This window comes from Mercenaria mercenaria, chromosome 7, assembly GCF_021730395.1.
Source record: "Mercenaria mercenaria strain notata chromosome 7, MADL_Memer_1, whole genome shotgun sequence".
NCBI lineage: Eukaryota > Metazoa > Mollusca > Bivalvia > Venerida > Veneridae > Mercenaria > Mercenaria mercenaria.
In genome coordinates, this window is record NC_069367.1 from 17,846,541 (window position 1) to 17,873,334 (window position 26,794).

At 37.5% G+C, this 26,794-nt stretch overlaps 1 protein-coding gene across 1 annotated transcript in view; it reads right to left on the reverse strand.

The window, feature by feature from the left end:
* LOC123554817 (histone demethylase UTY-like) overlaps nt 1-26,794 on the reverse strand; it is a 473,287-nt gene that overhangs the window by 125,752 nt on the left and 320,741 nt on the right. The window contains exons 19-20 of the mRNA XM_045345168.2: nt 15,373-15,472; nt 3,769-3,971 (exon numbers count right to left, since the gene is read on the reverse strand). Of these exons, the coding sequence (XP_045201103.2) occupies nt 3,769-3,971; nt 15,373-15,472 (303 nt within the window). The remainder of the gene's footprint in view (nt 1-3,768; nt 3,972-15,372; nt 15,473-26,794) is intronic.

A 26,794-nucleotide genomic window follows, 5' to 3' on the forward strand; every position in this document is an offset into this window, starting at 1 on the left:
ACTTTAAACCTGGACCAGGGGGATTTTTATCCTAAGGGGTATAATTTGAAAATACTTGGGAAGAATTAATGGACATGCCCATAGTAAAGCTATTGACCTGGATATGGACAAGAAGATAAGTTTTTCCTTTCATCCATGGCCATTTTGGTTGGTTAGTGATGTTTGTAATGAAATTTACTATTTTTAAGGGCCACAACACATAATTTATGGCCCAAAATAAAATTTTTGGTTATGCTTATAACAGCAGTGAAAGAGTAAATGACTGGAAAAGAAAAGGTAAACTTTCTTGCACTGTATGACTTTTAGTACATCGACATGATTCTGCACACAAAAATCTTTAACCAAAGTTTCATAAGTCCAAAAGGGGTATTAGGAAAAGCTGAATACTGAGTTTGACTTGTGGTGCATCTACTATGAGTTTTATAACATAAGACCTGAAGTTTAATTAAATCTCATAGTTTTGGAGATAGTAACTGCATGGTAAGCTTTAACCATTTATCTAAGTTGCACCTTACTGTGGGCATCAATTTGCAAAGTCATGTGAGGTTATGTGACATTTGAACCCAGGGGTTAGGTACATGAGCTAGAAAAAGAAAAGATAAGTTTAACTTATATGACCTTTTAGAGCGGATGTCTCACACATAAGTTTGAACGCTTGAGATTTCTTAATCCAAGGGTCATAATTATGCCAAATTTAAGAAGTACAGAGCAGACTGAAAGGTGCTTCAACTGATTGTTGTGACTACCTTACGAAGACACATTGGTTTCAATTCAGTCTTGATAGGGGTATTTGAATAGTATTCATGATTAAAGAGGCTTTAGAACGACCAAAATGTTCGGCGAGTGAAGACGGAAGCGGGGCATTAATTAAAAACATGAGGTATGGAATCAAATATTTGCTACCTGGAAAAGAGATAAGAAAAAGTGTTAAGACCTATATGCCTCTTAAATGAATAGGCATGGTAATTCTTCATGCAAGATCTTAAACCACAGTGTGTTGACGTGGACGGACGCCGACGAGGTGAGGTAAATAGCTCCAGAATACTTTGATAGTGAGCTAAATACTCGGATGAGCTTTAAAGGATTTTAAAAAAGATTGCAATGAACATATGTACATGTATATTTTTGACCCCAGGACCGACCTTAATATCAAAATGCATTGCGTTCTCGAACATTTATGCCAATTTCGAATCCTTAAGCAATTAGGTCACAGAGCGACATAAATAACTGATTATTTGACCCAGTTACCTGTCATTTAATACATATTGCACATATCGGTTTGAACAATTTATAAGCTGAATTTTGGTTCAAATACAGAGCGACAATTGCTTCACACACAGAACCGAGGGTTAACATCAAACGTCTGGCGTAAAAATGGCGCAAACCATTATAATGTTCTGGTTACAGACCTTAGATTCTTGGAACTGCTCCACGGATTTAATGTTTTTTCTATGTCATGTTACCGACACACTTTATTTAAGGCCCTTTTCAGGGGTTTAACTTGATGAATGATTACAAGCCTTTGTATATAAAAATAATCTTAATGATAAAAATTTTGTGTTGTTTTTTCTTTATGATTTACAAAATGGTTAATGTACCCAATTGCAATTATTATGTCACCTATATTAGCGACATACATTTCAACATACTTATTTCATGCGAAATTATCTGGAAAGTTGAAAAAAAAAAAAATATGTTTAGATGTCACCAAGATTAGGTAAAATACGGTAAGTCTATATGAACCATGTGACCCCAAGGAAATAATTTGAACAATCTTGGTAGAGGACCACTAGATGATGCCACATAACAAATATCAAAGCCTAAGGACCTTTGGTTTTGGACAAGAAGATTTTTAAAGTTTTTCCCTATATAAGTCTATGTAAACCATGTGACCCCCAGGGTGGGGCCATATTTGACCCTAAGGGGATAATTTGAATAATCTTGGTAAAGGACCACTAGATGATGCCACATGCCAAATATAAAAGCCCTATGACCTGTGGTTATGGACAAGAAGATTTTTAAAGTTTTTCCTTTCAGTTGCCATGGCAAAATTGGCCTGGTTGGTTAGGAGATGTTGTTTAATTGATTTATTTATCTATTTGGGTTTTACGGCACACCAACACAGTATAGGTTATATGGCGCCAAACAGGACTACAAATTTTGGTTCCACATCTCATTTACATCAAAACAAGGCAGTCTGAAAGACAGCTAAATCCCCCGCCACTGGTATGGATAGTGAAAGGGTAAACCTTTGACCTTGCGCTGTGACCTTGACTTTGAACTGACATGGCTGACCCATGAATTCTGCACATCATCTAGATGAAGTGATCATTTGACCCAAGTTTCATGAAAGTCCTAAAAGGGGTTTAGGAGATACAGAGCTGAAACCTTTGACCTTGAGTTGTGACCTTGACCATGAGTTGACATGGCTGACTCATGAGTTCTTGATGAGGTGATCATTAGACCCAAGTTTAATGTAAATCCTTCAAGGGGTTTAGGAGATACAGAATGAACACAAAATGGAAGGCTTAAACCTTTGACTCTAAGTTGTCACCTTGACCTTGTGCTGACTCATCAATTCTGCACATCGTCTTGATGAGGTGATCATCTGACCCAAGTCTGATGAAAATCCTTCAAGGGGTTTAGGAGATACAGAGCAGACACAAAATGAAAGGCTCAAACCTTTGACCTTGAGTTGTGACCTTGACCTTGAGCGGACATGGCTCACTCATGAGTTCTGCACATCGTCTTGATGAGTTATCATTTAATCCAAGTTTCATAATTATCCTTCAAGAGGTTTAAGAGATACAGAGCAGACATGAAATGGTAGCCTCAAACCTCTGACCTTGAGTTGTGACCTTGACCTTGAGCCGACATGGCTGACTCATTGGTTCTGCAAATCGTCTTGATGAGGTGATCATTTGACCCAAGTTTCATGAAAATCCTTAAAGGGGTTTAGAACGGACACAAAATGTTACGGAAGGACGGAAGATGGAAGGACGGAAGCGGGGGATTAATAAAAACATGAGGTATGGAATCAAAATTTGCATACCTGCTGGAATCACAGAGATACAGCAAAACCAAGTGTTAAGACCCTATTAGTCGCCTCTTACGATCATGCAAGGGTAAGGCAGTGGTTCCAATTCTTTTCATACATAGATCGTCCCAGAACCACACGGGCGAGATGTTGTTTAAAGGACAGTGTGGACGGACGCTGTACGGTGAGCGATCACAATAGCTCACCAGGAATACTTTGTATTCAGGTGAGCTAAAGTACTCGGGTGAGCTTAAAAAGGGATCTGCCAAATAAAAACAGGAGCACTGCAATGCAGAGCAATATACACATCATATATGATCTTTGACCCCTAAGTGTGACCTTGACCTTGAAGCGAGTCATCCGAAACATGCACTCTGCACGTTGTCTCGGTGTGGTGAACATTTATGCCAAGTTTCTTTGAAATCCTTCAAGCAGTTCAAGAGCTACAGAGCGGACACTAAACAAACTGATATGACCTTTGACCCCTAAGTGTGACCTTGACATTGAAGTGAGACATCCAAAACATGCGCTCTGCACATCATCTCGGTGTGGTGAACATTTGTGTCAAGTTTCTCTGAAATCCTTTATGGGGTTCAAGAGTTACAGAGCGGACACGAAATTGCTTCGGACTGACGGACAGACACCGAGGGTATAACATAATACGTCCCTTCGGGCGTATAATAATGGGTTTGCATTTCTCAACCATTTAAATGATTTAACTGGTTACAGACCCTTAGTGATTCTTGGAAACTTGCTGCCTGGTACTGAGCGTATTTAGCTATAGTTGTGTGGTTCCTAGTACTGTTACAGTACCACACTTTATTGCCAAACTGGTCCCTATTTTCATCTGGGGCCTGCATCTTCTGGGTCCGAACCTCCACTGCATGCTCAGCATTCGCTTCTACAAGACTCTTTGTGGAAAATAAACCTAAGTCTGTAATGAATATAAAATTTTGTGTTACTGAAATATATGTCAAGTTCTTCATTCAATGATTTAACATTATAATGTTAATGAATACACTTAAATTGCCAATTACTTTCAATAAGTCACCTATATTAAGACCTCACATAACCCAATTTCAAGCCTGACCTAGATTTCATAGCGACAATTATCCTGACAAAGTTTTATGAAGATAAGGTAAACAAGAAGGCGATGATGGCTTTAGATTGCTCACCTGAATCGCAGAGCATAAACATCCTAGAATGTGTGCAACTTTGAAAGGAGCCATTAGAAGGCAGTAGAAGTTGATTGACAGATTACAAACTGTTCAAACACAACATAGTTTTTAGATCTTTAAAATTGGGTGAAAAAAATGCACACAGACAACTGGAGCAGGCTGAAAGTAATTTGGAAGGTCTCATTATAATGGTTCTGTTTTTACCTCTTTCAGCCTCATAAAGATGCCAAGGGCCCCCATTTGCAAGATAAGAGAGCCAAGATGGCCCTAGGTCGCTCCCCTGAGTAACACACCATAACAGTGTAAACATGTTTTACCTAGATTTTTATCCCACATGACCCAGATTCGAACTTGTCCAAACTTTTATGAAAACTTACATTCTGACAAAGTTTCTTGGAGATTAGAGCAAAAAAGAGGCCTCTAGAATGTATACAAGCTTTTCCTATGATTTGACACAGTGACCAAGTTTTTGACCCCACATGATCCAGATTTAAAATAACCCAAAACTTCATGATAACAAACATTCTGACCAAGTTTTATGAAGATAGAATCAAAAATGTGCCCCTAGGGTGTAAACAAGCTTATTCTTTGATTTAACCTAGTGACTTAGTTTTTGACCCCAAATGACCCAGATAAAAGTTCAACCGAGACTTCATGCAAACAAACATTCTGACCAAGTTTCATGCACATCCAATAAAAATGCAGTCCCTATTGCATGCACAAGGCTTTTCTTCGATTTTAACAGGTGACTTATTTTTTTACCCCAGATGAACCAGATTCAAACCTCGGCTAAAGATTATCAAGATCATCATTTTGAGCAAGATTCATGAAAATAGGGTCATAAACATGGCTTCTTGAGTGTTACCAAGCTTTTCCTCTGATTTGACCAAAGACCTAGTTTTTGACCCCACATGACCCAGTTTCCAATTTGATCTAGAGATCATCAAGACAAACATTCTGACTAATTCTCATGTGTTTCAATCTTAAACTGTGGCCTCTGCAGTGTTCAAAAGCTTTTCTTTTCATCTGGCCCAGTGACCTAGTTTTTGAACATTTGTGCCAAGTTTCTTTGAAATCCTTCAAGCAGTTCAAGAGTTACAGAGCGGACACGAAACACACTCATATGACCTTTGACCCCTAAGTGTGACCTTGACCTTGAAATGAGATATCCAAAACATGCGCTCTGCACGTCGTCTCGGTGTGGTGAACATTTGTGTCAAGTTTCTTTGAAATCCTTCAAGGGGTTCAAGAGTTTCAGAGCGGACACAAAATTGCTAACGGACGGACGGACAGACAGACGGACACCAGGACCATAACCTAATACGTCCCTTCGGGTGTATATTAATGGGTTTGCATTTCTCAACTATTTAAATGATTTAACTAACATTCAAATAAGGATAGAAAACACATTGGCTTAACATTTTTCTTACAGTTTTTGAAATCGAAAGTAGATTGTCAGAACGTCTGCTCGTGGTGTCTTAATGCCAAGTTTTCATGAACTTTTCTCTTAATTTATTTTAATAAGAGGTAATGTCGTGGTAAACTTTAATATCGGATACTGTCAAATGCTGTTAAACTGTCTTTGCACTCTCACATTATATCAAACATATTCTTTAAACTGGAGAATTGGGCATTGTTTACGAAAGTGTATCAATATCTGGACAAAAATCCTGGATATCCGAATTTTGACCAATAAAAAATTTCGGGGCGGGGCATTTCAGATAGGGGCGGGCGGGGATGAGAATCTAAAAACTAACTTTCTATTGCCTAAAGGGCCAATACAGTAAACCTCACTTATAAGGAACTCAGATATAAGGAACACCCGGTTATAAGGAACAGTTTTCAATTCCCCGATCTAATTCTTTCTTTATTCAATGTAAAAATCCTCGGTTATAGGGAACTCGGTTATAAGGGACACTTTTTTCCAGTCCCGAAGTATGAAATTCAATGGAAAACCCCTCGGTTATAGCGAACAAACATAAAGAATAAAAGTTATTGAAAACCGGAAATAAACAGGAGAATCGAGGCATGATGACGTCTGAGTAACGTCGGCACTTCTCACCCGCTTTCATGAACATGAATTCTTATAAGCGAGGTTTACTGTAGATGATGCTACATACTAAATATCAAAGCCCTAGGCCCTATGGTTTTGGGCAAGAATATTTTCAAAGTTTTCCCCTATATAAATCTATTTATCCTGTCACTTGCAGTATTTTCGACCCGATATCAGGGTGCCGTATATCTTTCTTGATATACCGTCAGTTGATCATGTGACCAGTGATATACGGTCAGTTGATCATGTGACCTTATGATCGATATTGTTGTCATAAGAAATTTTGCAACGAAACCATCATCATTGTGTTGGAAATGTCCGAACTAAGAAAATGAGTGGTCAAATAATGAGTTTTTATTCAAAAACGAAGAAGTTATTGCGATTTTGCCGGTAATCACGTCATTATATAAGTGACGTCATTACGAATATGATGTCAATAAAGCGGTTGTCGCACACTTATTTTTGTAAAATAAATTGCCAAATATCGGAAAATGAAGTAATGACAAGATAAATAGAATAATAGGTTAGTGCCTAAGATGGAGAAAGTTTATCTGACTCGGCTCCGGACGTTATCAGGTTCGCCTTCGGCTCACCCGATAACCTCCTCCACCTCGCCAGATAAACTTTCTCATCTACGGCACTAACCTATTATTCTCTATATAAACCATTAATCTGACCCCGCGGTCACCCCATATTTAACCCTAGAAGGATAATTTGAACAGTCTCAGTAGAGGACCACTAGATGATGTTACATAAACAAGAGGGTCATTGACCCTAAAGCGCTCACCTGTGTACAAGTCTTCAAGTGTGTTTGTATAAGTACAGAGTTAGGTCACTATTATGTTAACCTATATTACATGTAACACATACTTTTGAACCTAGTTTGAAAAATTAAGGTAGACATTACAAATCTGATATCACATGCCAAATATAAAGGCTCTAGCTAATGTTGATTCAGAGAAGAAGATTTTCAAAGTTTCTAATATAAAAGCCTATAGTAAGTACATGTCAGACACAGGGGTGTGGCCATCTTTTGACCTTAGAGCAATAATTTGGACAAGTATGGTACACTCGAAACCCTTTATAACGCTATTCCATATACTGCGGTATTCGGTATAACACGGTACGCTCTTGGCTCCAAAATTTTCCACACAAAAAAATAAAACAAGAGGGCCAAGATGGTCCTAGGTCGCTCACCTGAGAAACACACCGTAACAGTGTAAACACGTTTGACCTAGTGATTTCATGGAAACAAATATTCTGGCCAATCATTAAGATTGAAACAAAAATGCGGTCTCTTGAGTTTAAACAAGTATTTTCTTAGATATGACCTAGTGACCTAGTTTTTGACCCCAGATGACCCATATTCAAACTTGACCTAGATTTATCAAGGCAATCATTCTGACCAAATGTCATGAAGATCAATTGAAAAATACAGTCTCTATCGCATACACAAGGTTTTTCTTTGATTGATTTATTTATTCATTTGGGTTTTACGGCGCACCAACACAGTATAGGTTATATGGCGCCATACAGGACTACAAATTTTGGTTTCACATCTCATTTACATTGAAATAAAAACATGAGGTATGGAAGATTTGACCTACTGACCTAGTTTTTGACCCCAGATGACCCATATTTTAACTCGACCTAGATTTGATCAAGGCAATCATTCTGACCAAATTTCATGAAGACCAATTGAAAAATACAGTCTCTATCGCATACACAAGGTTTTTCATTGATTTGACCTAGTGGCCTAGTTTTTGACCTCAGATGACCCATATTCAAATTCGACCTAGATTTCATCATGTCAATCATTCTGACATAATTTTATGAAGATCAATTGAAAATACAGCCTCTATCGCATACACAAGGTTTTTCTTTCATTTGACCTAGTTACCTAGACTTTTTTACTCCAGATGGCCCATATTTGACCCTGACCTAGAATTTATCAAGGCAATCATTCCGACCAAATTTCATGAAGATCAATTGAAAAATACAGTTTCTATCGCATACACAAGGTTTTTCTTTGATTTGACCTCAGGTGAGCTAAAAATCAGCTTGCGGAAGTAACTTATTTTGATCATAACCAGTTATATAACTATCTGTGTATCTTAACACCTTTTCCATGACAATTGTGACAAAAATAAATAATTGTCCGCTAGCTTCCTTGTTTGCATAACGCCCTTTGTTAAACTTTGAATACATGTAGGCATGTGACAATTAGGCAATCAAGACCGTGTCAAAATTACATTGTTGGTATAACACTTGTGTAAAATTGGTCAGTCAACTATCAAACCGTTTAAGTTTGCACCAATAAAGCGGACGACATGAAAAATTGAGTGACTAAAAAGTAAAAAGCATGCCCATTTTTGCAATAAAATGCAGACGTTTTTCGTAATCATCCCATTCATACATTGGAACTAACGAAGATTTGATGCACAGAAAAGCCATGTTGAAATTTTTTATTTTATCGATTTAAAATTTTAACAATTTTTAAACTGTCCACGTTTTTTCTCTTTCTTATAGATCTATTTTTATTTATTTTCCACGTGTTTAAAAATCTCGCGCTATTGTAATTTTCACAACTGCACGCTTCTCACACAACGTACATGTTTATTTCCGGGATTCAGAATTTCAACTTTCTTTAAGAATCACAACGAAATGGGAAGCTGACACAGCGTTATAATCTTTTTTTTTTTATATTCTCCAGTAGCATATATGGTAAATAAATATCCCGTTTATACGCATAGAATTTCTCATACAACAAGAAGCAGCTTCAAAATACGTCTAATGCATTACAGGTGGGTGAGGTTTACGTCCAACCCGCGTTATAAATTTAACCCCGCTAGATCCGCAGGTCTCGAATGTTGGACCCCAACGACAGCGTTATAAAGGGGTCCCAGTGTATACATAAAGGGAAAGTGAACCCCACCCCCCCACCCACCCCCTCCAACCATGTGTTTTGACAAATCGGAATAATTTGAATAATCTTGGTAGAGGGTCACACAAGAAGATTTTTAAAGTTTCCACTATATACAAATAGGGAAAAGTGACCATGCCCTCTGGCAGCCATGTTTTTTGACAAAATCAAAATAATTTGAAAATCTTAGTATCACACAAGAAGATTTTTAAAGTTTTGACAATATACATATAGGGAAAAGTGACACGCTCTCTGGCGGCCATTTATTTTTTGACGATTAAAAATAATTTGAACAATCTTGGTAGAGGGTGACATAAGGACTATTTGTGTAAAATTATTCTAAAATCGGGCCAGAAGTTGCACACAAGAAGATTTTTAAAGTTTCTATTATATACATATAGGGAAAAGTGACCACACCCTCTGGTTGCCATGTTTTTTGACAAAATCAAAATAATTTGAAAATCTTAGTATCACACAAGAAGATTTTTAAAGTTTTGACAATATACATATAGGGAAAAGTGACACGCTCTCTGGCGGCCATTTATTTTTTTTTCCCTTATACATATAGGGAAAAGTGACCACACCCTCTGGCTGCCATGTTTTTTGACAAAGCAAAATAATTTGAACAATCTTGGTAGAAGGTCAAACAAGGACCATTTGTGTAAAATTATTCTAAAATCTGGCCAGTAGTTTTCACACAAGAAGATTTTTAAAGTTTCCATTATATATATATATATATATATATATATATATATATATATATATAGGGAAAGTGACCACTCCCTCTGGCAGCCATGTTTTTTTTACAAATCAATATAATTTGAACAATCTTAGTAGAGGGTGACATAAGGACCATTTGTGTGAAATTATTTTAAAATCGGACCATTGGTTTAGGAGATGTTACTTGAAGATTTTCCTATTTTTAGCTCTGGCGGCGATGTTTTTTGATGAATTAATTTAATTTGAAAAATCTTGGTAGTGGGTGAAATAAGGATTACTTGTGTGAAATTATTTCAAAATCGGACCATCGGTTTAGGAGGAGATGTCGTTTGAAGATTTTTCTATTTTTAGCTCTGGCGGCCCCTGTGTGCAATCAAGCGGAACCGTTTGAACAACTTTGGTAGAGGACCATCCAAGGAACATCCATGCCAAGTTTTATCAAAATCAATTCTGTGGTTATGAAGGAGATGTCTTTTAAACACAATTGCTGACAATGGACACAGCGTGATCACAGGGTGAGCATTGCTTGTTAGAGGACCATTTTGTTGACACACGACGCATGACAGACATCAAGGGTCACAAAAGCTCACCTTGTCACTATGTGACTGGTGAGCTAACAAAGAAAATTGTAATACACGTTTACATATTTTCTGGTGTCATAGAGGCACGAAAACAGAGTGCTACCATATCTTACCTACTATTTCATACAAAAGACGCCAGAATCGAAATTATATAACGTAACAGTTATATATTGCTTCCCTATCTCGTCCACTTTTGTTCTCGCACAAAAGACATTTACAATTTTTCAACGAAGAACAATGTTTTAATATATTTAAACACACTGAATCAGTTAAATACTGCAGAGAATAATTCACCTTGGTTATGCCTCTGTGAAATTAATATACAGGGTTTTAACCTCTTCATGGCCCGTTATATGAAATAAAACATATTCTTGATTTTAATTAAAGATTAGTAAGAAAAATGTAATGAAGCAATTCTGATGAAAACAATTATCTTTAAGTTAGAAGGTTTTAAAAATTCCCCCTAAAATTAATAATCTCTAACCCTGATCTATCAACATTTGTGTCTTTAAATTCTTGCAAGGTACCCTTGTCTTTTAGGATTGTCTATGCACAACGAAATATAGACAAAAAGAAATGGGTTCAGATGTTAAGCAGGACCTTTAACTACTGGCCTGGAAAGCTGTATTTTAATGCTACTATGTCAAAGCTGTATCCATTTTGTTTTACAAGCAAGAGGGCCAAAATAGCCCTAAGTCGCTCACATGTATAACAAACCGTAACAGTGTAAACATGTATTACCTAGTGATTTCATGCAGACAAATATTCTGACCAATTTTCATTAAGATTGGAGCAAAATAAGTGGCCTCTTGAGTGTAAACAAGCATTTTCTTTGATTTGACCTAGTTACCTAGTTTTTTACTCACATGACCGAGAATGAACTTGTCTAAAATTTCATAAAAACAAACATTCTCACAAAGATTGGAGCAAAAAAGTGGCCTCTAGAGTGTATACAAGCTTTTCCTATGATTTGACCTAGTGAACTAGTTTTTGACCCCATATAACCCAGATTTGAAATCGTCAAAGACTTCATGATAAACATTCTGACCAAATTTTATCAAGATACAATCAACAAGAGCTCATAGAACACAAAATGCCCCCATTGATGCATTCAGTAATTGCACAAGGAACAGAAATTATTTGCTTACTGTAAACAAAAGTTCTACTGTACTGGTTCAACGTGACCTTGACCTTTGACCTATTGATGTCAAAATCAACAGGGGTCATCTGCTGGTCATGATCAACCTCCCTATTAAGTTTCGTCATCATAGGCCCAAGCGTTCTCAAGTTATCGTCTGGAAAGGGTTTAACTGTTCCGGGTCAATGTGATCTTGACCTTTGGCCTACTGACCTATCTCCTTATCAAGTTTCGTGAGCCTAGGCCCAAGCATTTTTAAGTAAACGTCTGGAAACGGTTTAACTGTTTCGGGTCACTGTAACCTTGACCTTTGACCTCCTGACCTCAAAATCAAAAGGGGTCATCTGCTGGCCATGATTAAACTCTCTGTCAACTTTCATCATCCTTGGCCCAAGCATTCTTGAGTTATCATCCGGAAACCGTTTAAATGTTCCTGGCCAACGTGATCTTGAACTTTGACCTAATGACCTCAAAATCAATAGGGGTCACCTGCTGGTCATGACCAACCTCCCTATCAACTTTCATGATCCTAGGCCCAAGCGTTGTTGAGTTATCATCCGGAAACCGTTTAACTGTTGTGGGTCACTGTGACCTTCACGATTGACATACTGATCTCAAAATCAATAGGGGTCATCTGCTGGTGATGACCAACCTCCCTATCAACCTTCATGTTCCTAGGCCCAAGCGTTCTTGAGTTATCATCCTGAAATGGATTGGTCTACATACCGACCGACATCTGCAAAACAAGAGGGTCATTGACCCTAAAACGCTCACCTGTGTACAAGGTTTCAAGTGTGTTTGTATAAGTAGAGAGCTAGGTTTCTTCTATGTTAGCCTATATTATATACATGTCACACACACTTTTGAACCTAGGGCAATAATTTGAACAATTATGGTAGACATTACAAATCTGATATCACACACAAAATATCAAGGGTCTAGCTATTATTGATTCAGAGAAGAAAAGTGACCACGCCCCCTGGCAGCCATGTTTTTTGACGAATCGGAATAATTTGAACAGTCTTGGTAGAAAGTCACAAAAGGACCATTTGTGTAAAATTATTTTAATATCGGGCTAGCAGTTTCACACAAGAAGATTTTTAAAGTTTCCACTATATACATATAGGGAAAAGTGACCACGCCCTCTGGCGGCCATGTTTTTTGATGAAATAGAATAATTTGAACAATCTTGGTACAAGGTCACACAAGGACCATTTGTGTAAAATTATTCTAAAATCAGGCCAGCAGTTTCACACATGAAGATTTTTAAGGTTTCCACTTAATACATATAGGGAAAAGTGACCACACCCTCTGGCGGCCATGTTTTGTGACGAACCAAAATAATTTGAACAACTGTGTAAAATTATTCTAAAATCAGGCAAGCAGTTTCATAAAAGAAGATTTTTAAATTTTTCACTATATACATAAATTATAGGGAAAAGTGACCAAGCCCTGTTTTTTGACGAATCGTATAATTTATACAATCTTGGTAGCAGGTGACATAGGGACCATTTGTGTGAAATTATTTCAAAATAGTACCATCTGTTTAGGAGGAGATGTCATTTGAAGTTTTTTCTATTTATAGCTCTGGCAACCCCTATGTGCAACCAAGCGGAACCGTTTGAACAACTTTGGTAGAGGACCACACAAGGAACATCATGGCCAAGTTTCATCAAAATCCATTCATTGATATTGTTTAAACACAAATGTTGATGACGGACGACTTGACGGACGCACAACGGACGCCGGACACTGAGTGATCACAATACCTCACCATGAGCACTTTGTGCTCAGGTGATCTAACAATATACCCCTCCTTCTTCGAAGTGGGGCATAATAATGTACCCCCTAGGGTGTAAACAAGCTTATTCTTTGATTTGACCTGGTGACTTAGTTTTTGACCCCACATCACCCAGATAAAATTTAATCTGATATTTCATGCAGACAAACATTCTGACCGAGTTTCATGCACATCAAATGAAAAAGAGTGTTAACAAGCTTTTCCTTTTAATTTGACTGGGTGACCTAGTTTTTGACCCCATATGACCCAGTTTCAAACTTGGTCTAGGAATCATCAAAATAAACATTCTGACCAAGTTTCATGAAGATAGGGTCATAAATCTCGCCTGAAGAGTTAACAAGCTTTTCCTTTGATTTGACTGGGTGACCTAGTTTCTGACCCCATATGACCCAGTTTCAAACATGGCCTAGAAATCATCAAGATAAACATTCTGACCAAGTTTCATGAAGATAGGGTCATAAATGTGGCCTCTAGGTTGTTAACAAGTTTTTTTTTTCCATCTGACTGATGACCTAGTTTTTGACCCGACATAACCTGGTTTCGATCCAGGCCTAGAGATCATCAAGATAATCATTCTGTATAAGTTTGTATCAAATCAAAGCATAAATGAAACCTCTATATGGCTGAAAGTGCCAAAATAGAAAAAATTTCCGCTTTCAGGGGCAGTAACTCTAGAGCCCACGATGGAATCTAGCCAGGTAGCGAAAGGAACAGAGATCTTATTGTGACTTAAGTTGTGTGTAAGTATGATTAAAATCAAATATAACTAGAATGTGTCTGTAGGACACAGGGTGTGTCCCCACTGATACATTTGTCACAAATAAGGGGAAATAACTCAAATGTTTGCAGTCTTAATGGGGTATAACCTCAAAAAAAATTTATGAAAAGGATTCATTATTCTATACCACATACTTTTTGAGCTATGAGCATCACAAACAAAAAATCCACTATTTTTGCTATTTCTGTAATGAATGCTAAGATTCTCAACAAGAATGCCAAGTGTGCAAGGTCACATTATGATAAAGACTCAAGCAAGGTTTTATGAATTTACATTAAATACTTTTGAGTTAGGCACATAATTAGGTGAAATTGTGCATTTTTTTACTATTTCAGGGGCCATAACTTTAAACATAGGGGGAGGAGCCAGCAGATAAATAAGAGGTGTGCAAGTTAATATCATGATAAAGAATCATGTAAGTTTTCATCCATTTATATCATATACTTTTTTAGCTAGGTGTGTCACAAGTTGAAAATGTGCATTTTTGACTATTTCAGGGGCCAAAACTCTGGAAATAGGGGGCAGACCCAGATGAAAAATAGGAGGTGCGCAAGTTAAATTAAAGTTTATTGCAAAATGTGGTCTCTTCATGTTCACAAGCCAAATATGGCAAATTTTGGCCCTTGAAGGGGCCATAACCCTGGAACCCATGATAGGATCTGGCCAGTTTTCGAAAGGAACCGAGATATTTTGCCCATACAAGTTGTGTGCAAGTTTGATTAAAATCAAATACAAAATGTGGTCTCTATCATGTTCACAAGGAAATTGTGAACGGATGGACGACAGACGGACAGATGGACGGACAAAGGGTGATCACAAAAGTTTTCGAAAGGAATTGAGATCATGCCAATACAAGTTGTGTGCAAGTTTGAATAAAGTTGATAGCAAAATGTGGTCTCTATTGCATTTACAAGAAATTGTGGACAGATGGACAGACAATGGACAATCACCAAAACTCACCTTGTCACTATGTGATATGTGAGATAAAAATATCAGAGTATCTCTTTAAGTGTTTACTTTCAAATAACAAGAACCCTTGCCTAAATGTATTCAAATTACAAGAACCCTTACCTAAATGTATTCAAATTACAAGTATCCTAGTCTTAGTGTTAAAGTTGAATTATACTTTTCTTCAGTCTTATTTAGATAGAGAATTAACATACCAAGTTTGAGAGCACCTGCCATGCCCCTGATGACAACAACAGGTTGTGACTGACAATACTGCTGCAGTTCTGGTGAGAATGCATCTTTCTTAAACTCAAGCTGAAATTAGACAATTTATCACTATCATTGTTAACATTTAAGGGCTTTGTTTATTTCCCATTTCATTTTCCCAAATTCTAATTAATTTGCTGCATTAGAACAAAAATATTCACTGGACACAGATGTTACATAAAAGTTATCAGGTTTAACAAACTTTAAATAAGACTAAAGGATTTCTTACATCACCTGTAAAAGTTTAAAAGCTGTTCCATTTTGAAATCAGACAAAACATCAGAACAAATGTTTTTTGCTACATAGATATCCATAATGAAATGATGTAACCCAGTGTGGCCATACCACGTGATCGAACAGGCACAGAACACACAAAAATTGTCTTCGATTTAGGTTTTCTCAGCTTATACCAAACAGATTTTGATGAGATAAAATTCAAAATACCCGGCATTGTAATAGCTACCCACGGTATATAGAGATTTTAACAAGAGGGCCAAGATGACCCTAGGTCTCTCACCTAAGAAACACACCATAACAGTGATATGTGATATGACCTAGTTTTTGACCCTAGACGACCCATGTTCAAACTCGACCTAGATTTAATCAAGGCAATCATTCTGACCAAAATTCATGAAGATCAATTGAAAAATACAGCCTCTATCACATACACAAGTTTTTTCTTTGATTTGACCAAGTGACCTAGTTTTTGACCTCAGATGACCCATATTCAAATTCGACCTAGATTTCATTAAGGCAATCATCCTGACCAAATTTCATAAAAATCAATTGAAAAAAAAAACAGTCTCTATCGCATACACAAGATTTTTCTTTGATTTGACCAAGTGACCTAGTTTTTGACCTCTGATAACCCATATTCAAACTCGACCTAGATTTCATCAAGGCAATCACTCTGATCAAATTTCATGAAGATCAATTGAAAAATACATCCTCTATTGCATACACAATGTTTTTCTTCGATTTGACCTAGTGACCTAGTTTTTGACCCCAGATGACCCATTTTCGAACTCGGCCTAGATTTTATCAAGGTAATCATTCTGGCTAAATTTCATGAAGATCAATTGAAAAATACAGCCTCTATCGCATACACAAGGTTTTTCCTTGATTTGACCTAGTGACATAGTTTTTGACCCAAGATGACCCATTTTCGAACTTGGCCTAGATTTCATCAAGGTAATCATTCTGACCAAAATTCATGAAGATCAATTGAAAAATACCGCCTCTATCGCATACACAAGGTTTTTCTTTGATTTGACCTATTGACCTAGTTTTTGACCCCAGATGACCCATTTTCGAACTCGGCCTAGATTTCATCAAGGCAATCATTCTGACCAATATTCATGAAGATCAATTGAAAAATACAGCCTCTATCGCATACACAAGGTTTTTCTTTCATTTGACCTAGTAACCCTAGTTTTTGACCCCAGATGACCCATTTTCGAACTCGGCCTAGATTTCATCAAGGTTATCATTCTGACCAATATTCATGAAGATTAATTGAAAAATACAGCCTCTATCGCATACGCAAGGTTTTTCTTTGATTTGACCTAGTGACCTAGTTTTTGACCAGAGATGACCCATTTTCGAACTAGGCCTAGATTTCATCAAGGTTATCATTCTGACCAACATTCATGAAGATTAATTGAACAAGGCAGTCTGAAAGACAGCTAAATCCCCCGCCACTGTTATGGATAGTGAAAGGGTAAAACCTTTGATTTTAGCTGTGACCTTGACCTTGAACTGACATGGCTGACTCATGAATTCTGCACAACGTCTTGATGAGGTGATCATTTGACCAAAGTTTCATGAAAATCCTAAAAGGGGTTTAGGAGATACAGAGCTGAAACCTTTGACCTTCAGTTGTGACCTTGATCTTGAGTTGACATGGCTGACTCATGAGTTCTTGATGAGGTGATCATTTGACCCAAGTTTGATGAAAATCCTTCAAGGGGTTAAGGAGATACAGAGTGGACACCAAATGGAAGGCTCAAACCTTCAACCCTTACTTGTGACCTTGACCTTGAGCTGGCATGGTTGACTCATAATTTCTGCACATCGTTCTGATGAGGTAATCATTTGACCCAAGTTTTATAAAATTCCTTCAAGGGGTTTAGGAGATATAGAGCGGACACGAAATGGAAGGCTCAAACCTTTGACCTTCAGTTGTGACCTTGACCTTGAGCTGACATGGCTGACTCATAAGTTCTGCACATCGCCTTGATGAGGTGATCGTTTGACCCAAGTTTGATGAAAATCCTTCAAGGGGTTTAGGAGATATAGAGCGGACACAAAATGGAAGGTTCAAACCTTTGACCCTAAGTTGTGACCTTGACCTTGAGCCGGCATGACTGACTCATGGGTTCTGCACATCGTCTTGATGAGGTGATCATTTGAGCCAAGTTTTATAAAATTCCTTCAAGGGATTTAAGAGATATAGAGCGGACACAAAATGGAAGGCTCAAACCTCTGACCTTGAGTTGTGACCTTGACCTTTAGTTGGCATGGCTGACTCATGGGTTCTGCACATCGTCTTGATGAGGTGATCATTTGACCAAAGTTTTATAAAATTCCTTCAAGAGGTTTAGGAGATATAGAGCGGACACAAAATGGCAGGCTCAAACCTTTGACCTTGAGTTGTGACCTTGACCTTGAACCGACAAGGCTGACTCTTGGGTTCTGCACATCGTCTTGATGAGGTGATCATTTGACCCAAGTTTCATGAAAATCCTTCAAGGGGTTTAGGAGATATGGACCGGACACGATTTTGTTACGGACAGAAGGACGGACGGAAAGACGGACGGAAGGACGGATCAGACCATTCCTATAATCCCTCCGCCACAGGGGGGGATTAAAAATACAGCCTCTATCGCATACACAAGCTAAATGTTGACAGACGACAGACGACGGACGCCGGATGCCGGACATTGAGCAATCAGAAAAACTCACCTGAGCATTGCTCAGGTGAGCTAAAAACATCACTCTTGTTTTTGAGATTATTTGTGACCAGTTCTTCTAAGGATTCAGAATGACAGGCAAGGAACACACACATTGAGTAAAAGTAGTGGTTTCTGTTCTATTTTTCTAGTTTTCCACTTTACTGCCACAACAAAAACAAGAGGGCCAAGATGGCCCTAGGTCGCTCACCTAAGAAACACTCCATAACAGTGTAAAACATGTTTGACCTAGTGATTTCATGGAAACAAATATTCTGACCAATTTTCATTAAGATTGGACCAAAAAATTGGTCTCTTGCTATAAAACAAGCATTTTCTTAGATATGACCTAGTTTTTGACCCTAGATGACCCATGTTCAAACTCGACCTAGATTTTATCAAGGCAATCATTCTGACCAAAATTCCTGAAGATCAACTGAAAAATACAGCCTCTATCACATACAGAAGTTTTTTCTTTGATTTGACCAAGTGACCTAGTTTTTGACCTCAGATGACCCATATTCAAATTCGACCTAGATTTCATTAAGGCAATCAACCTGACCAAATTTCATAAAAATCAATTGAAAAAAACACTCTCTATCGCATACACAAGATTTTTCTTTAACTTGACCTAGTGACCTAGTTTTTGACCTCAGATAACCCATATTCAAAATCGACCTAGATTTCATCAAGGCAATCACTCTGACCAAATTCCATGAAGATCAATTGAAAAATACATCCTCTATTGCATACACAATGTTTTTCTTCGATTTGACCTAGTGACCTAGTTTTTGACCCCAGATGACCCATTTTCGAACTCGGCCTAGATTTTATCAAGGTAATCATTCTGGCCAAATTTCATGAAGATCAGTTGAAAAATACCGCCTCTATTGCATACACAAGGTTTTTCTTTGATTTGACCTAGTGTCCTAGTTTTTGACCCCAGATGACCCATTTTTGAACTTGGTCTTAATTTCATTAAGGTAATCATTCTGACCAAAATTCATGAAGATCAATTGAAAAATACAGCCTCTATCGCATACACAAGGTTTTTACGTGAAATGACCTAGTGACCTAGTTTTTGACCCCAGATGACCCATTTTCGAACTCGGCCTAGATTTCATCAAGGTAATCATTCTGACCAAAATTCATGAAGATCAATTGAAAAATACCGCCTCTATTGCATACACAAGGTTTTTCTTTGATTTGACCTAGTGACCTAGTTTTTGACCCGAGATGACCCATTTTCGAACTCTGCCTAGATATCATCAAGGCAATCATTCTGACCAAAATTCATGAAGATCAATTGAAAAATACAGCCTCTATCACATACACAAGGTTTTACTTTGATTTGACCTAGTGACCTAGTTTTTGATCCGAGATGACCCATTTTCGAACTCGGCTTAGAATTCATCAAGGTTATCATTCTGACCAATATTCATGAAGATTAATTGAAAAATACAGCCTCTATCGCATACACAAGGTTTTCCTTTGATTTGACCTAGTGACCTAGTTTTTGACCCCAGATGACCCATTTTCGAACTCCGCCTAGATTTCATCAGTTATCATTCTGACCAATATTCATGAAGATTAAATGAAAAATACAGCCTCTATCGCATACACAAGGTTTTTCTTTGATTTGACCTAGTGATCTAGTTTTTGACCCGAGATGACCCATTTTCGAACTCGGCCTAGATTTCATCAGGGTTATCATTCTGACCAATATTCATGAAGATTAATTGAAAAATACAGCCTCTATCGCATACACAAGCTAAATGTTGACAGACGACGAACGACGGACGCCGGACATCCAGCGATCAGAAAAACTCACCTGAGCATTGCTCAGGTGAGCTAATAAGTATTTTTCAATTTTTGTTACTCTAGCAGAAAAGATCAGCTAGTACTTTCACTGATTTGACTCGCTTTTTAAACTTATGCGAAAATGGTATGGAACACATGGATTTTAAGATAGATATGGAACACGTGTTTCTTTTCAAAACAAGCTAGAATCGATATTTTATTTTATTTTGATAATATTAACAAGAGGGTCATTGACCCTAAAGCGCTCACCTGTGTACAAGGCTTCAAATGTGTTTGTATAGGTACAGAGTTAGGTTTCTTCTATATTAGCCTATATTATATACATGTCACACACACTTTTGAACCTAGGGCAATAATTTGAACAGTTATGGTAGACATTACAAATCTGATATCACACACCAAATATCAAGGGTCAGGCTATTATTGATTCCGAGAAGAAAAGTGCCCATGTCCCCTGGTAGCCATGTTTTTTGACGAATCAGAATAGTTTGAACAATCTTGATACAGGGTCTCACAAGAACCATTTGTGTAAAATTATTTTAAAATCGGGCAAGCAGTTTCATACAAAAAAGATTTTTAAAGTTTCCACTATATACATAAAGGGAAGAGTGACCACGCCCTCTGGCGGCCATGTTTTTTGACGAATCAAAATAATTTGAACAATCTTGTAGGTCACACAAGGACCACTTGTGTAAAATTATTTTAAAATCGGGCCGGCAGTTTCACACAAGAAGATTTTTGAAGTTTCCACTATATACATATAGGGAAAAGTGACCACGCCCTCTAACGGCCATGCTTTTTGGCGAATCAAAATAATCTTGGTAGAGGGTCACATAAGGACCATTTGTGTAAAATTATTCTAAAATCTGGCCAGTAGTTTCATACAAGAAGATTTTTAAAGTTTCCTGTATATACATATAGGGAAAAGTGACCATGCCCTCTAGCGGCCATGTTTTTTGACAAATTGGTATAATTTGAACAATCTTATTAGAGGGTGACATAAGGACCATTTGTGTGAAATTATTTCAAAATCGGACCATTGGTTTAGGAGGAGATGTCATTTGAAGTTTTTTCTATTTTTAACTCTGGCAGCCCCTATGTGCAACCAAGCAGAACTGTTTGAACAATTTTGGTAGAGGACCACCCAAGGAACATCATGGCCAAGTTTCATCCAAATCCATTCAGTGGTTTCGGAGGAGATGTCGTTTAAACACAAATGTTGACAACAGACGACATGACGCACGCATGCATGGAGGACGTACACAGTGTGATTACAATACCTCACCATGAGCACTTGTGCTCAGGTGAGCTAAGAATACAAATAGTGTGCTAAATCATATACTTTTAATGAAACATCAGTTTGCTCCTTTCATTGTCCTCAAAAAGATGCATGTTACTTTAAAAAACCTCTGGTTATATCACTCATACATGAATATTACACATTGTTGTCTATGGTCCAGTTCAGTTTGTGCGAAAGCACATTAATCCCATGCGAAAATGGAACAGGAAATCCTGGGATTATCCCAGGAAGTCCAAGGACTATCCTGGGAAAATGTCCTGAAAATACCTCAAGAATTCCTGGGATAGTCCTGTGACTTTTCACGCCGGTAAATGAGAATGGGACAGTCCCAGGATTTTCCTATGAACAGGAAAAAAACAGGAAACCAGAATTCAAAGAAACCTGTGCTGTCCTGCTATCCTGAAAATCCCAGGAATGTCCTCGGATTTCCTGATGGCAGGAAATAAAAGTACATATTGTCCTGTTCTCAGGAAATCCCAGGAATGTCTTGAGAATTCTTTAAGGTATTAGATCACTTCTGAAAGGTAACCGGTGTTTTGCACAATTTTGCAATTTTTAAACAACTTTTACCGTACCGATTTTTATTAATTTTGTATAACTTATGGTATCTCCTCAAGCTCAAGTAGAGACAAATTTCAAAGTGATAGCCACTATCCAAAACGTTTGCAGAGAACTCATTTTACCATTAATTGTAATAAAAGAAACATCAAACTATTGGTAAACAATTATAAAACACAAAATAACAAGAGCTGTCTCCATAGGATGACACATGCCCCCGATGGCACTTTGAATGAATAGTTATGGCCGATGTTAGAGTTTAGGACCTTTGACCTACGGACCTGGGTCTTGCGCGCGACACGTCGTCTTACTGTGGTACACATTCATGCTCAATAATTTTAAAATTCATGCATGAATGACAAAGATATGGACCGGACACGCCCATCAATGCACTATCATGAAATATGACCTTTAACGTCTAAGTGTGACCTTGACCTTTGAGCTACAGACCTTGGTCTTGCGCGCGACACGTCGTCTTACTGTGGTACACATTCATGCTAAGTTTTTTGAAAATCCATTCATGGATGACAAAGATATGGACCGGACACGAATGCACTATCATGAAAAATGACCTTTAACGTCTAAGTGTGACCTTGACCTTTGAGCTATGGACCTGGGTCTTGCGCCCGACATGTCGTCTTACTGTGGTACACATTCATGCCAAGTTATTTGAAAATCCATCCATGGATGACAAAGATATGGACCGGACACGAATGCAATATCATGAAAAATTACCTTTAACGTCTAAGTGTGACCTTGACCTTTGAGCTACGGACCTTGGTCTTGCGCGCGACACGTCGTCTTACTGTGGTACACATTCATGCCAAGTTATTTGAAAATCCGTCCATGGATGACAAAGATATGGACCGGACACGAATGCACTATCATGAAAAATGACCTTTAATGTCTAAGTGTGACCTTGACCTTTGAGCTACGGACCTGGGTCTTGCGCGCGACACGTCATCTTACTGTGGTACACATTCATGCCAAGTTATTTGAAAATCCATCCATCGATGACAAAGATATGGACCGGACACGAAAATTGTGGACAGACTGACAGACCGACAGACTGTCAGACCGATAGACGGTTCAAAAACTATATGCCTCCCTTCGGGGGCATAAAAATGTCAATATCATTTTTTCTATGGTGCCTCAAGTAAACGGATTTAATGAGACAGAATTCATATTTCAACATTGAAAAAATAAAGTCGAATGCTGTGTTTCTACTTTGAATTTTGCTCCATTTAAAAATAACGTTACGGCAGATGTAAAACCTACCTAATTTTCTTCCACAATAAACCTACCTAATTTTCTTCCACAATATATAACTTAAGAGTGAAAGCAAAATAGAGAACTTTCACCGTGTGTAACTCAATATTTTTAAAGATGTGTAACTCTACCCCTTCTGTATAAGCAGTAAATTCACTTTGAACACCAAGAAATTGCTTATAAGATTCATCGTTTTCCAATTTTGTACAAGAAATCAATAATAAGTCTTGAAAGAAGTAAAAACTTTCTAGAAACAAGAGGGCCATGAAGGCCCTGTATCCCTCACCTGACCTACTGACCTAAAGATCATCAAGATTAACATCCTGACAAAGTTTCATTAAGATATGGTCATAAATGTGGCCTCTAAAGTGTTAAATAGCTATTCCTTTGATTTGACCCTGTGACCTAGTTTTTGATCCCACATGACCAAGATTCGAACTTGACCTAAAGATTACCAAGATTAACATTCTGACTAAGTTTCATGAAGATACAGTCATAAATGTGGCCTCTAGAGTGTTAACAAGCTTTTCCTTTGAATGACCTAGTGACCTAGATTTTGACCCCACATGACCCAGATTTAAACTTGACCTATAGATAATCAAGCTTAACGTTCTGACCAAGTTTCATTAAGATATGGTCATAAATGTGGCCTCTACAGTGCAAACTAGCTTTTCCTTTGATTTGACCCTGTGACCTAGTTTTTGACCCAACATGACCAAGATTCGAACTTGACCTAAAGATCATCAAGATTAACATTCTGACTAAGTTTCATGAAGATACATCATAAATGTGGCCTCTAGAGTGTTAACAAGCTTTTCCTTTGATTTGACCTGGTGACCTAGTTTTTGACCCCGGATGACCCAATATAAAACTCGTCCAAGACTTTATTGATGGTACCATTCTGACCAAGATTTATTAAGATTGGGCCCAAATTGTGACCTCTAGAGTGTTAACAAGCCTTTCCTTTGATTTGACCTGGTGACCTAGATTTTGACCCCAGATGACCCAATATCGAACTCATGCAAGATTTTATTGAGGGTAACATTCTGACCAAATTTCATTAAGATTGGGCCAAAATGTGACCTCTAGAGTGTTAACAAGTTTCCTTGTGATTTGCACCGGTGACCAGTTTTGACCTACAGGGATGCCCCAATATCCAGTGTCCAAGATTTTTGAGGGTAACATTCTGACCATGTTTCATTAAGATTGGGCCAAAATTGTGACCTCTAGAGTGTTAACAAGCTTTTCCTTTGATTTGACCTGGTGACCTAGTTTTTGACCCCAGATGACCCAATATCGAACTCGTCCAAGATTTTATTGAGGGTAACATTCTGACTAAGTTTCATTAAGATTGGGCCAAAACTGTGACCTCTAGAGTGTTAACAGTCAAATTGTTGATGCTGCCACCGACGGATGACAGACACAGGGCGATCACAAAAGCTCACCTTGAGCACTTTGTGCTCAGGTGAGCTAAGAAAGGGGGAAAAAAATTGGTCCCAGTAGGGCTTGAACCTACGCCCCTCTAAGAATGCAGTAAAAGTAGGTTTGGGAATATTTACCTCATAAAGGAGGCACTTTTGTGCTAGGTGAGCTAAGAAAGGAGGAAAAAAATTGGTCCCAGTAGGGCTTGAACCTACTGCCCTAGAATTGCAGTAAAAGAAGGTTATGGTAGGAATTGAATACTCCTCAAAACGGAGGTACTTATAGTGATTAATACCTTTTCAGGATCCAAGGAGAATGTCTGTCTCAGAAATCCAGATTCCTGAGTGTCAGGAATCTCAGGAACTTGTCCTTCTTCAGGAAACCCAGGAATGTAATGAATACCGTTGTAAACATTGAAATTCTTTTGTGGGAAATACAGTTAACGAATGAATGTTAAATTTCAATAGTTATATACGGTAAGAATATAAGGATTATCATTTCCAAATACATGTATTATATAAATATTGCATTCCTGAGAGGGTGATATGAAAAATGTTCACCGCGAGATATATGAATATTGACTGAGGCGCCAGCCGAGGTCTATATTCATATTCTGAGGGGTGAACATTTTTCATATCACCCTCTCAGGAATGCAATATTTATTTTATTATACTGAAAACGTATAAGGGTCAAAGCATTTACCGGAAATCAACATAATAATGTAATTATTATTGAAAAGTAATTACTAACCAAATAATGAAGACAGAATTAAAGAGTCTTTACTTGTTAGCACTCATAATTTGTGGCGACTTTGCTTTGTAATAAGACTTTTTTGATAGATTTGGTCGAGACGTTTACATATCGCTGACTCCTATAATTATTCTAATATTTCCGAAACATTGCGTAAATCAGTAGCATTCGAAAAATGGCGATAACTTTCTGTTTTCTAAATGAAACATACAAGTGTGAGCACTCATTTTCTTAGTCAGATCATTTCCAAATAATGTTCAATCTCTCGGGCCATTCAATCCCTTTTCAACACTTAGACTGTTTTCACAGATTTACAAAAGAATGACAACTGTAATGACAACGCAAATATCTTTTCTGGTAATCTATTTATTTTTCTATTCAACATGCATGATTACCGTAACGATTAACGTTTTATCTTACAATAGATGTTAATATCATTCATCGGCTATTCAACAGGTAAGATCACTTGTCATTTTTATTCATGATAAACAATTATCACGGTATAATACTGTTAATTACGTCTTTTTGCTGCATCTGATGTTTGTTTACCAGTAACAGGATATGCGCTTACTTTTGAAACAAAATTATGGTAAGTGCTTGACATGCGCTTATTATCCCATACGGAATAACGGTAAGGCCATATGCGCTTATATTCGAATATGCGCTTATTTACCAGATTCTTCAGTATATCATGTACATTGAAACAATACAATCTGTCATAACAGAAATATTTTCTTGGCACATCATAAATCAGCTCAAATATGTGCACTCTAAACTCTAAAGTCTTAATGTGCACTCATGGCAAAACATCTAGGTGAAAATACTACTATTTAGTCTAGAATCATCAAATTACGAGCTTCTTATTGAGCAAAAAGCTCATTTTAGGATCTGTTCACTAGAGTGAAACTGTCTTTGACCAGACATGTACAGATAACCTAAACTGTACTAACACATTTCACTTTTTAATGCTGTGACTGATTTTAAAGAAAAATACTTTTCTAAATAGCTTATTGTTTTATAAATCATTAAATGAAGGAGTTTATATACATGTAGTATTATCAAATAGTTTGCTAACTTACCAGAAATACAGAATATATTCTTTTTAAACTGACAACACCACAATCACATGTGCTTAATGAAACCGTTTGTTGCAAAACATGGGTCTTCAATACAGGATGTAATTAATTAAACTTACTAGACCATTACAAGATCATGTTTTGAATTTATTACCAGACCTTTCAACCTACCGGTATATCTTTTAGAATAAGTCCTGTCTTTTTCCTGTAAACAGGAAAAGTT